This window comes from Phascolarctos cinereus, unplaced genomic scaffold, assembly GCF_003287225.1.
Source record: "Phascolarctos cinereus isolate Bilbo 61053 unplaced genomic scaffold, phaCin_HiC Scaffold_1;HRSCAF=81, whole genome shotgun sequence".
In the NCBI taxonomy this organism is placed as follows: Eukaryota; Metazoa; Chordata; class Mammalia; order Diprotodontia; family Phascolarctidae; genus Phascolarctos; species Phascolarctos cinereus.
Window position 1 is genome coordinate 144,703,446 of NW_027555514.1, and position 13,909 is coordinate 144,717,354.

Consider the following 13,909-nt stretch of genomic DNA (forward strand, 5'->3'; position numbering starts at 1 on the left):
AGCCTAAAATAACATTGGTTTTATGTCCAACAAACTAAACAAGAGATGGCAATGAGTTTATTATTAGAAGTAAATTTCTTTTAGCTCTAGTTTGTCTAGTCTAAGAAAACACTCAGCTCAAGTGTGGTCTCCTCCATGAAACCTCTCCTGATTTCTGTTCTCTCCCTCAGCTACTAGAGACTCACTAGCCTCTATCCTTCCGAAATTACCTTCTATCTACTTTGTGCATATTTTCTATTTACTTATGTGTGTTACAGTGTATGCCCCTTCACTACATCCCACTCCCCCATGGAGTCTAAGGTCCTTGGGAGCCATGACTTTTGTTTTTGTCTTTTTATGTCCAAGTGTCTGGTACAGTGCCTGACCCGCAGTAGGTACTTAAAAATGCATATTTTTAGATTGAAATGCTGCTAAAGAAATCTGATGCAAGAAATCAATTTAACTACGCATATGAGAAGTGAACTGCAGAGGCTTGAAGGATGGTGAAGGTATTAAAGATGGGCTTCCTTCTCCTTATTTTATTTTTATTTTTCTGCCTGAAAAGGGTTCTGGGCAGGACGGATGAGAAAGGAAAAAGCCCTTCCCTTTGGCAATGAGATGAATATAAAAGACTCCCCTTGGATTATGCCTTTTGCACTTCAAAAAACACTACTAGGTATGGCATCCCTTCCAATTTCAGCATTTACTAATTTTTGTGGTGGGTTTATATGGGTTTGGTGGCAAGCCAAGTGGGGGTGGGGAGAGGCATTAACATCTAGCAATTCTGCTCCCCCCTCTTCTCTCTTGATACTGCAGTCAGTGCTCCTGCCAGCCATCCTCTGTTAAAAACGTGTTTTATGAATTATTCCACTTCCCCACGGCTTCGTGTTCAGCTGCTCATTACCACCCCTTTCAATCACTGTTGCCAGCTCCTTTCCCTGAATGGGCTCCCCACCCCCACTCCCCACTTCAGTGACATTTGTCAGAACTGATATGATACTTAAAGGAAAATAAAAACTAATAACCATAAACAAAAATCCACCACCCTTCTTTTAACAAAAACTAAAACAATAAACAGTAAATTTCAGTCCAAAGAAGAGTTATTGACGAGTCCCAGCTACATCTTCCCCTAACCACACATTTCCCCTCCACCCTGGAATCACAAATCATCATTTCCAGGCAACACTTGAAGCTGCCAGTTCTACTTTCTTTTAATCTCATTTTAAACCTGGATACTGATGAGGTTCTGGAGCTACAGAGTAGAGTGGGGTGGGGATGCTAGAAGAGATGAGAGGACTGGAAGGAAAGGAAGCTCAAGTGGACCCTGAGGAGGCTCTAGATGTCTCCTCTCAGGTCCAGGTTCCACGAGCAGTTTATTAGAACAAGTCTTAGCTACAGCCAGACAGGCTGGGAGGCTGGAAGGGAGGAAGAGCAGCCAATACAGACAAAGAAAGAGGAGCGGGGCCCGAGTCTCCCAACCAGCTTTCTGCCCGTCTCCAGTGCATGCTTGCATGCATCCATTTCTCTCTTTCTCTTCCCTCTTCCTCCACCCCCTTTTCAGCTGAAAGAGATATGGGATTTTATGATCTCTTCTTTTGCCAAGACACCTGGGGAAAAATAAATAATCATATCTAGCGCTGTTTCTCTTTCTCCCTGATCTTCCTTCCTCCCCCCCCCCCCGCACCATCCCCAATCAGCACGCACAGCATAGCTTTCCAGCCCCTCCCTCCACACTCCGCTCCTACTCCTCGTGCAAACTCGGACCCCTGAACCCAGCAGAGTGCTCGCCCAGTTCCTCCCAAGTTGCCAGAAAGAGACTGAAAGAGGGAGGGAGGGACTGAAGAGGGAGGAAAAGAGGGAGGGAACGAGAGCCCCGAGCTCTGGGAGGAAGCGAGGGCGGGCACAGCCGGGCCGGGGACACGTGTGGTGTAGGGGGGGAGGACTCGCTGCCCGGGGCTTTAAGAAGGTGTGGAGAGGAGGCGGGAGCTTTTCCCACTCCTGGACCTGGGTGTCCGCGCGGAGGCAGCCGAGGCGCAGCCGTCCGCTGACAGCCTTCCCCGCCAGCCCCACAAGCGACCGCAAACTTCGGATCGCGACCGCCTGTTTCTGCTCCTCCAGCTGCAGCGCCTGAACTTTCCAGGAGGGGGGGCTCGCCCCGGCCCCCCACCCCACCCCAGCCTCCTTCCTTTCCCCCTGCCCTGGCGCCTTCATCCCAGCATCTTCGGTCCTCTCCCAAACTGAATGACCTCCGCGCGGGGCCGGCGGCCACGGGAACAGCAGCGGCAGCATGGAGCGGAGTTTCGCTAAGCAGTGGACTTTCCTCCTGGCGCTGTGGCTGGGGGCGATGCTGAGGGTGAGGGGAGCGGTGGGCTACTACCCCCGCTTCTCGCCCTTCTTTTTCCTGTGCACCCACCACGGGGAGCTGGAAGGGGATGGGGAGCAGGGAGAAGTGCTCATTTCCCTGCACATTGCGGGAAACCCAAGCTACTATGTACCTGGACAAGAATACCATGGTAGGTACCTCAGCGTGCGCACGTTCACAGACCCTATGTGTTCTAGGACGAGCACCTATTTGTTTTTCCCTGGTAATTGCCAAATAGTTTTTGTTTGTTTATTGTTTTAAAGAACAGCTGCCACCTTACTGTTCCCTCCCCCAACTCCCAAAGCACACAGCTTAATCTAAGGAGAAAGAACAAAGTTAGTCGACAAAAAAGTAGTGAACTGGGAATTAGTTGCAAAGAGGGAGAAAAAGCAGAGCAGCTCCTTATCTCCTCACCCTTCAGCTTTATTAAGCCAGCTGGTCCTCCACTCCAAATGTCCAGTCATTCTGCCAGTTTTAGTGTAGCTGTTCTCTCAACTCCGCTCGCGGTGCTTCCCTGGCCTTTTGCCTCCCGGCTTGTTTAAATGGCTAGGAGCGTGCTGTCTGCTTCACCTCAGTACTTAGCTTCCAGACCTTTGTGTAGCTCCCATCCACCCTGGAAACGTCTCCCTTGGTAGCCGTAGGGATAGGCTGCTGACATGGCCTTTTAATGTTTTACACAGAGTGGGGCTGACAAGCTGAACCACATCAGTTTGCATGTGCCCCGCGCTGCAAGCTTCTCTGCAAAGTTCCCGCTGTGAACTAGCCAGGGGTCCGTCATATTTCCCTTTCGCTATCAACCAACCCTAATTCATACAATCTGACTGCCTCCCAGAGCTGCTTAGTGATATTGTGTATCTCTGACAATGCTCTTTTATTCTTTTCTCAGGCTAATCTTTTTACGTTTCAAAAATAAAAGATTGATTTTTTTTTACCAATTCTTCTAATGTTTCCTATATTGTTTTTAGGCTAATTTATTAATGACATTGCTGCCTGTTATATATCTACACAGCTTCCAAGACCAGGTGGGAGCTTGAATACTTTATAATGTAAATCTTCCTTTTTAAGATTAATAATTTCTTGTGCTCTCTAATCACAGTTATGCGTTATAGTACTAAATAACATTTAGCCATAATGCTTATAATTTTATTAAAAGTGTTTCTAATGCATTAAGCCCTCAAATTCGGTAATATGAAAAAGTAATAACATTGCTTTTTTTCCTGTACTCCTGCTGCGATTTTGAATATTTCACTCCCATAGAGCCTACAAGTAGCTGACACATTCTATTATATTGATTTAATTATGATTTTTAACGATATGAAAATGCTGGTGCCCAATCTGATTGAAACTGTTTTCTGATAAGGCCTCTTTATGCTTTCAGTTTCTAATATCACTTTGATGTCTGAAATGTCAGGATAATAAACTACAGGCGATGTCATGTGGGATAGAAATGCAAATAAACAAAGAAAAATTATTAAAATCCTTGGGAGTTTTTCTTTAGAAAACACCCTTCCTTTCAACTTTACAATGACAAGTGTAAAGAGAAGGCTTTTTAAAATACTTAAAACAATGCTTTGACAACTTCTCAGGGGCACAATTGGTAGCTTTCTCTATGAAGCTCAGTTCTTTTTTGGTAGAATTTCAGACTTTTGAAAATTCATTTTCATGTGTGGAGCTTGTTCATTGATAAACATACACTCCAATTACTATCTGGTGCTATTCAGAGGTCACCAATACTTTAACTGGACTTTAATCGGATCAATCAATAGCACTGTGACATAGACCTGGAGGAAGGAGTGATTGATTGACTTTTGCCAGACCCTTAGAGGTATTTGCCTACATCTGAAAGTGAGGGTATCAAGTCAAATATAACCACAGCTTAGCTAAAAGGTAGATTTATCTTGTTGTCTGTAATAGAAAAGATCTGAGCTTGATTCCCAACAATAATTTCAAAAGTGAATGAGTATAATGGGAAATTAAATTGTTATTCCTGCAAAAAGAAAAATGAAGAATTGACATCCTCATTGAAGGGACTAAGGTCTTTTGCACAGGGTAAAATTTCTGTTCCCAATTCTTTTTTTAACAAGAATGTGAATGAGCAAAACCATAGTATTTTATGTTGTTATGACTTCCTTATACCATATAGGAGACTGATTTTTAACATTTCATACCATTGACATTTTCCCTCAGTTCTCCTTTTCTTTCTTTCTTTGGGTTTGGGGGTGTTAGCCTGAGACATAGAGAGCCTAATGAAAATACTATCTGCCTCTCTCTTATAATGCCAATTTCAAGTCAAGGCTGATATCCTATAGTCAAGTTCCTATGTGTGAATTGGAGCTAAGCACAGGCAAAGGGTTAGAATGGAGTTGAATACTTAAAAGTTTGACATTTTGGAACACAGCAGAACTGACCCACAACCTTATTGCTAGGAAATTTTCTCAATTAGTTTAATTTCCAATCACCTACTTAAGTTCATTTTATTTTGAAGAATTGCAAAATATTGAATAGAGTTTGAGGACAGTTTATCATTTGAATAGTATTTATATAAATATGATTTTCTTTTAGGATTTTGGAGCTGATTACTAATAAACCTAATAAGTAAACTTATTTTCTCAGTCATTAAATATACATATGTATGTATATATATATATGTGTGTGTGTGTGTGTGTGTATATATATATATATATATATATGGATGTGAAAGAAATTTGAAAAAGAGGCAACAGGTATATTTTTGTGTCCCCCCCAACAACAACTGAATCATATGATAGTTTATAGAGGGGAACCCCACCTTTTCCCAACCACAGTCCTCTTGAAGCTGAGAGGACATTTTCTAAATTCTCATATTGACCTATTTCTAAATGCATAAAACCTTTAAAATGTAGCATTTGTGATGGGGAAGACCACCTTTGGACTAATTAAGGCTAAGCTGAAGTTACTGAACTAAAAAAGGAGGTGTGGTAAAGGTGATGTGGTCCAGACTTGCTCTTTCAAAGATCTTAATGATAGAGGTAACTAAATCCACCTCCTGAAACCTATGGTATATGGCATATCTAAGGGTTTTAAAAGAAAGAAAAATAGCCATGAGAACATATTCTGAAGTTCATGACTCATTGAGGCTTATAGTATTGATTTTTAAAATCCTATTTTTTTTGATCAAAAGATAAAAGAGACTTGAGCACCTGGAGAAATTTTAGGACTTCAAAATTTTAAACCCTAACCATCTCTTTTCAGCATTTGCACCTCATTGACTAGTAACGAATGCAGCTATTAAGAGTTTCATTGAGCTCCATTTCTTATTTCAAGGATATGAGTATTCCCTCTCAGCCTATCTATTTATACTGAATCTACCACTTTATGCACTTTTTTTTTAAAGGCAGTTGGGGGTAAGTGACTTGCCCAGGGTCACACAGCTAGTAAGTGTCAAGTGTTTGGTCTGAGATCACATTTGAACTCAGGTACTCCTGACTTCAGGGCCAGTGCTCTTATCCACTGCACCACCTAGCTGCCCCACACTTTATACTCTTGTCACATTAATATGTCGAGGACAATACGTGGGACCATAGATCAGAGCTAGAATGAGTCGTAATGGTCACCTAGTTCAACGCTATTTTGCAGGTGGAGACAATGAGACTTAGATTGGGTAAGTGACTTGCTCAGAGTCACATAGATACTAAGTGATAGACATAGTTGGAACCCAGGTCTTTTGACTCCCAATCTAGCATTCCTTTGTGCAGCACTATACTGCATTTTTGTTAGTATTTTTGTTGTACTTGTCTTTTTTGGACCTGTGGTTTTATCTGTGGAGTGAGAATCCAGTTAGGAAACTCCCTCTATCAATGCAGACCAGTAACTGTTCTCAAACTTAGAAGCTTAGAGTTGTCTGGTCACCCAGAAATATTAAATAGCTTACCCAAGGTCACACAAGCAGTGTGCATCAGAAGTAGGACTTGCTGTCATCTTTGTGAATCTGAGAGCAGTTACCTATCCACTGAACGTTGTTGCCTCTCTGTTAGTAGCTAAAAGTGGAATATCTTTAGGAAGATCATTCAGTAAATAGTATGTTGAGATAGAAGGGTGAAAAATGTGGCAAAAAAACCCAAACCCTATTCTGGAATACCCTTTTTGCCCCAATTCCATTAGCTCTCTTTAAAAAAAAGTCTCACATTGTTCCCATATTTCCTTCACCATCCAGTCCCTTCACCCCAATCACCATTGGTGATGCAATAGGAAATAGAAATTTGGCTGCTGTCATCACTTTGGTTCCATGTAGTATTTTATCTCTTTGTATCAGGGACATTCCTACATAAAACTGGTGAAGTAGATGAAGGTTGCTTTTGTTGCTCCTAGCATGTTTTTATTTCTCTCCATGCTAACCATTTATTTCTCCCCAGTCACACTCCCTTGTCCCTCCATTTCCTTCTCATCCAAGCATAATCTGAGGAAAGGGCCTTCTTATAGAATTCATTTATACCTCAAGGTGAATTGAAATCAGTTACCTCTCCTATGAACTCTTTATAGTATAGAGTTTTATTTCAGACTCTGGCTTTGTTCTCTATTAAAGCAATTTTAGATTGTTGAGTTAATGGGGAAGGTATATTGAGATTGTAGGAGATACCTTTGGCCTTTCTGAAATCATGGAAATGGGTAACTGCCTGCTCTGCCCACTCACAAATATGGCTTTACTCAGTAACTGTGATAAAGGAAGGACCAGGCATGCAGTGTACTAAGCATTTCATAAATGTTTGTTGAGTTGAATTGAGTTAAAGAAAAAACTGTTAGATTCTGAAGAGGTTCTGATGAGAGATTCCACTTTGCATTTTTCAAATGACAGTTTTGTCTAATTTCCAAATACACTAAACCTTGTTGCAACACTCGTCTTAGAAGGCTTAACATGTAGCAGTGAAGGAGATTCTGTATCTACCACTGTGTACATGGCAGGCATGATTTTTTTTCTTATAGTATAGCTGAATTCTGGCAACATCATATGCTACGTATTAGGGTTGTACTGTATGTACTTATTGATATAACAATTGCCAGAATTCCATTAAATTTGAATTTCCATTTGATTCCATTAAAATTCCATTTTTAATCTAATTCCAATTTTAACTTACTCTGGGTAAGTTATTTAATATTTCTGGGTGACCAGACAACTCTGAGCCTCCAAGTTTGAGAACAGTTACTGGTCTCCATTGATAGAGGGAGTTTCCTCACTGGGTTCTCACTATATATGGATAAAACCACAGGTCCAGAAAAAACAATCCATAAGGGTGACATGGGGTAGTGGACAGATGATTGACCTTGGAGTAAGGAAGACCTGGTTCAAGTTCTGCTCTGACACATACTAGCTATGCAAGCATCAGCAAGTCACTTAATCTTTCTCAGTATCCCTTACAGTTGAGTTACTGATCTGTGGAGGGAAATTCCACACTGTGAGTTCTTTACATAGATAAAGTCGCAGGTTTGTGGAGAAGGAAAGGAACATTAATATATGTGTGTATGTATATGTGGGTTTATATATAATCTATATAATATTTTATACATGTGTATGTAATCTATAGGAAAAGAAAATTAATTTTCCTCTTCTAAAATGCCATTTAAACCCAAAGAAGGGGGAATTTAATATGTCATCAGTTGTTATTGTCATACACACACACACACACACACACATATGTTCTAGAAGCAACTGGTTGCTAACAGAGTCAAAGAATGGTAAACGGGGAGCTTTTAAAATACAGTAGTGATAAATATCATTGGTCTAATTTCTAAAGATGTATACTTGGAACTTAATTTTTTTCTGATGCAAAGACTTAGTTATTTAAACTAGAATAATATGCAATTAATAAATTAACCCTCTTATTGATCAGGTCATGGATTAATTAGTTCATTATATGACTACAGCATATCCAATTTCTGAAAGCAGCACATTTAAACCTCCCAAATAATTTGTCAAATAAATTCTGCAGATGACTTGCGGCTCCATTTGGATAGTATGTGACTATGAAAGATGAATACTTTTTAGGAATTTTACTCTATTTGCCACATACTTCATCTTATTTCTGGAAAATTTTTTCAAATATCCTTAACTGATTTTCTCCAAGCTCGTTGCTTAAATGATATAAATATTATATTGTATAATTAATATTCTCTTTGTGATTTTCAATTCCAGCTATAAACTGGTTAATCGTATCTTCAGAATTATAATTTGAAACATTGCCTTTAAACAGAAATTCTTTTATTAGTTATGGCAGTCATTCATTAGAAATCATTCCTTTTCTCAATTCTCCACTAATTTTGTGAAACTTCATCTCATTCTATTATTTTTACTGTTTATACTTAAAAAGAATGTAAAAAACTAGAGAAATAAAAAAATTGATGTAGCAATATTTAGAGGTTTCTAACATTTGAAATCTATTTTGAATTCCTTTTGATAATGAAAAAAGTGACAGCTTTGCAATGAATATTTCAACTCAATGTTTGCAAGTCTGATTTTTCTTCAAATTTGTTTTATTCAAAAGAAAATATTTCCTTTAAATTAATATTTTTTGAAGTCGATCAGCCTTTGTGAATTTTCTAAATGCTGCCAAAAAGCTAATGCCTGATAACACTGTCAGTTCTTGGTAGTAATTCTTTTCTTGGATGTATTGCATATTATGTTAGAATTGATGTTTTGTGCAGAGCTATTTTTTGTCGCCTATTCTTCACATACAATCTAAGAACTGAGCACTTTGCTTTAAATTTCTACAATTGTAAATAAATCAATAACACTGTAAATATTTCTCATTAAATAAAATGTTTTCTACTTTTTAATTCCTTGGGGCTTTTAAAAGTAGAATGATTTTCATAGTATGTAAAAGACAAAAATATTATTATATTTAATATTATGTAATACCACCACATAATATTATACATTATATATTTATATAAAATGTATGTACTTATAGGTATAGATAGACAATTATATATTGTGTAGATATAAATGAAAAAATCACTATTTTTAAAAGATCAAAGGATTGAAGTAGAAATTATATATATGTATATATATATTCATATACATATACATATATAAAAATTTTCTTCTATCCCAATATGTGTATATGTATTCTTTATTCATTTCCAGATCTTTGATTTCATCATAAAGGAACTGCTACTTTAGAATTTCTGCCCAGGCATCTGGTCTATAACTTATAGTCTTAAGGGGTTGCCTTGGGTATGGAGAGGTAAAATGAGTCATCCATTATCATACAGTTAGTATGTTTCAGAAGCAACACTTCAATCCAGGTCTTCCTGGCTCCAAGGCCAGTTTTCTGTCCACTACTCCACGATGCCTCTCAGACACACATACACATACACATACACGTATGTGTATGTAGATATATACATATATCTATATACACATGCATGTACATATACACATACGCATATACACACACATACATATCTATCTATATAGACAGATATTTAAAAATCCTAGAGTCAAATGTAACAGAAAAATATGTTAATTCCCTACTTGCAAGGAAAAAAAGAAGAGAGAATACATGGGTGTGAAAGACTTTCTTAATATATATTTAGAGTATCTATAATGGACTGAATCTATACTACACTAAAACACACAAATGAAAAGTGAAAAAAAACTTAATAGATCATCCACATTTTAAAAAATGTATGAAGCATCAAGGTGACTATTATCTTATTATACAAATAATAAATTCAACAAACAGGAATTGAGTTTTTAACTCAATGTGTACTGTCAAGTCAGTAGTTTGTCAAGTGTATGAGTCCATCTTGGCTCTCAGCAAATAGCCTAAGAGTTGTTGGTAATTCATCAGATGATAGGATTATAGATGCAGAGCTGGAAGAGTACTCAGAGGCCTTCTAAACCAATTTCTTTATCTCGCAGATGAGGAAACAAACTTGAAGTTAAGCGATTTGCCCATGGTGTTGATAGCAACAGAGTGCAAGACAGAGATAATTTCCACTTTGGTGTGCTACTGGCCTGTTTTAATAAGAGCAGATCATCCAAAGACTTGACAAAAACAATTAAAGAGCTATGCAAAGTGGTGAATTCTGCTATTCCTGAAGTTGTTTTTAGTAACCTTTTTTTTTGGTCTGTTTCCCATTATTTATTATTTCCACTATGACCCAAGTAGAGTAAAAATCTGGATTTTTTCTTCTTTTTTTGGCAGGGGTAGATAGGGCAGAATACTGGTGGTGATAAGCAAAGACTCAAAACAATGAAATAATTGATTCCAAATATAGCCTTTAGGCCTCATGGTATAATGGAAACAATCTCTCAGAGTCAGTGAGTCACTAAACATTTATTAAGTACCCATTGTATGCCAGGTACAAGGCTAGGTGCTGGACAGAGGGAAAGTAGTCAGATAGTTTTTGAATATGAAACAGACGTTCTCAACCTTTTTGTGTGTGTCTTGGATCTACTTGGTACTCTGGCAAAGCCTACGGACCCTTTCCTAGAATGATATTCTTAAATGTGTAAAATAAAATACACAAGACTGCTAAGAAAACCAATTATGTTGAAATATGTTATCAAAATATTTAAAAAGCGAATTCCTGGGCCCTAGGTTAAGAAGCCTGGTGTAAAATAATTACCCTCTTGAATTCCAAAGTAAATTTCTAAAAGTTGTTTCCTAGTAGCATAGTGGAAGGAGGCTAGCTCCTTTTTAGTTCCACCTCTACTAACTCTCTATGTGACCTTGAATAAGCCCTGTCACATCTCCTGGCCTCAGATTTCCTGTCTGTAATTTGGGGTATTCTGGATTAGATAATGTCTTAAAATTCCATTTAGTTCTAATTTCCTAAACTGTGCAAAACTTTAAGAATTTCATGGAAGAAAAAGAAATATTAAAAATAAACTTTGAAAATAAAATCAAACCGTTTCCTGCTGCTAAAAGACTATTTTAAATTACAAAGAGCTGATCAGTATTTTAAATGCAGTAATAAGGGGGGGGGCGGTGTAACTCATACTGATGCTTACAGCCAAGTGAATTAAAGGACAGGACAAAAGCAGTTGAGCAGTTTGCCTCTACCTGAGGCATTCATCTTAAGACCTACACTTATTCTGTGATTCCTCTCTCACATTTTCCTATTTCTGTCCTCTTCCCTTCTCCCTTTGTTTTTCTCCCTCCTACATATCTCTCTTTTCCTCCCTTTACTCCTTACCTCACCCTTATCATTCCAATATTGAATATTTTCCCTTCCTATTTCCCTCTTTTCTCCTTTATTTACCTTTTCCTTTCTTTCCTCTATCATCTCATTTTCCTCTCCCTTCCTTGTATCACTGTCTTTTCTTTATTCTCTCTTCATTTTTCTTTACCACTCCATTTTTCTCTTATCTCCATTGTATCCCTTTGCCATCTCCCCTCTTCCTTTCTCCTTGCTCTAGCTTTACTTCACCTGTTTTCAATTTCACTTTTTAAATTTTTTTTTACTTCTATGCATACTCTATTCCCCCCTTCATGAATTAGCATCCTCTTTCTTCCCCTTGAAAAAAATTCCCAACTCACAGAGTAGAAAATCTTCGCATGTTTATGTCATGTCTGTGAATGACTTCATGACTGTATATTAGCAGATCAGTTTGTTGTAGAAATGGCCAAACAATACAAAATCTGTGATTAAAAGTAGTCTAAAAGTATATATAATTGATATGGAAGTAGTAGAAAATTATAAAACTGCTACATTAAATGGTTTGAATTTACTAGGTGTCTCATGTTTGCCTTCTTTAACAATGTTTTTAATTTTTGTTGATACCTTTTACTTTTGTGTCATCTTCATTTTCTATTATCTTTTCTGGAGGTACCAGATGGTACAGTGGATAGAGCACTGGTCCTGGAATTAGGAAGAGCTGAGTTCAGATGCAATCTCAAACATTTATTAGCTGTATAACCTTGAGCAAGTCACTTCTGTTTGCCTCAGTTTCCTCAACTGTAAAATGGAAATAATAATATAATGGAAATAACAACAATACCTACCTCACAAGGTTGTTATTATGATTGAAGTAATATTTGTAAAAGCACTTAACACAGTGACTAGCACATAGTAGGCACTATATAAATACCAGCCCCACTCCCCACCAATGAACGAACCTACATAACAAAAAAAGTTTAAAAAAAAAGGGAAAAAAGTCCAGCAAAATTAATCAACACATCAACTGGTTCTTCTGTGACTTCTAAAACAGGGTTATTTGCAGATACCTTATAACATTTCTCAAGATGTAGAAATATGCTTCCTTATGAGCATTATTTTCATTCCTATCATTTCTTTTGCAGGATGTTTTCTTTAAATCTTTGTATATGTTTATATATATATATATATATATATATATATGTGTGTGTGTGTGTGTGTGTGTGTGCTGGATAACACACATGCCTACATATCTATATATGGTAATATCTTTCTGGAGTAGGAAACTCTATCAAGATGCAGAGACTGGCAGGAGAAACTGCATGATGTCGTGGGAAGAGCACCAGGATAAGAGCCAGGAGACCTGCATTGTAGTCCCAACTTAGTGACCAAATAACTGTGTAACTAACTTTGGGCAAATCTCTTCACACCTCTGGGCCTCCTCAGTTTTATCATTTGTATGTTGTGCAGTTGGATTACATAATCTCTAATATCCCTTTGATCTGAAATATTCATATCTTTAGGACAAGAAAAGTCAGCTACAATTTTTCTATGAAGAAAAATCCATTTAGTCATTCCTTTGCTTCTAGGTATGATTAAAATTATATTTCTCCAAATAAATAGTGGTAATTAATTTACCTAGCCATTTGCTTTTAACTCTATCAACATGTAGCATATTTTAAGAGGAACTCCGAATGGAATGTATTGAGGTAGAGGAGTCTGGCACATTTAAGATGAAAATCAACTGTATGTGTGTGCATGTATGTATATATAATATACATATACACATGTTTGTGTGTATTTATATACATATGAGATAATGTATATAAAGTGCCTGAACACAAAAGATTGTTTAAGACAAAAAAATTTGGCCCTCGTATGCAAGTGGCTTACTTGTACCTCAGATAGGAGTGATTGTTTTAATAACTGAAAGTGTAATAAAAATATTAATGAATTCCATCAAAACTGAGGTGAATTTTATTTTTTGCTGTATTGAATGGTTGCTTGAGGCCTGATCTTTTAAAAACAGTCTGTCCAGTTATCTGACGATGTATTTGGATATAGCTTTAGTAGGCCCTCAATGTAATAAATATTGATATGAGCTTAATGACTTTTCTCTAGTCTTACCATCATGTGTACATCCAGACCTCTGATGAGAATAATTGCTAAATATGATGTGCTGCTTAGTTATTTTCACTCAACTGTTTATCTTATAAGTCCTTTCCTTAAAATACCATTTTAACATATGAAAATCCTGTTGATAGATTAAAATACCTGGATATAAAACAGGTATACAGATGTGAAATATGCCAAACTTTAACCTTATTTATTATATCTGGCTTGTGCACTAGGACCAAGTCCAGATTTGACATTTCTCTTGCTGGCTATATAGTTAGCAGAGGAAACAGGCAGCTCAGTTTTACCTCCAGG

General features: G+C 37.5%; 1 protein-coding gene across 2 annotated transcripts in view; it reads left to right on the top strand.

The window, feature by feature from the left end:
- Nucleotides 1–1,975: 1,975 nt before the first annotated feature.
- Nucleotides 1,976–13,909, top strand: part of RELN (reelin) — a 548,072-nt gene continuing 536,138 nt past the window's right edge. For both annotated transcript variants that reach the window (XM_020984542.2, XM_020984544.2), the window contains exon 1: nucleotides 1,976–2,492. In XM_020984542.2, the coding sequence (XP_020840201.1) occupies nucleotides 2,267–2,492 (226 nt within the window). In that variant the 5' untranslated portion in view covers nucleotides 1,976–2,266. The remainder of the gene's footprint in view (nucleotides 2,493–13,909) is intronic.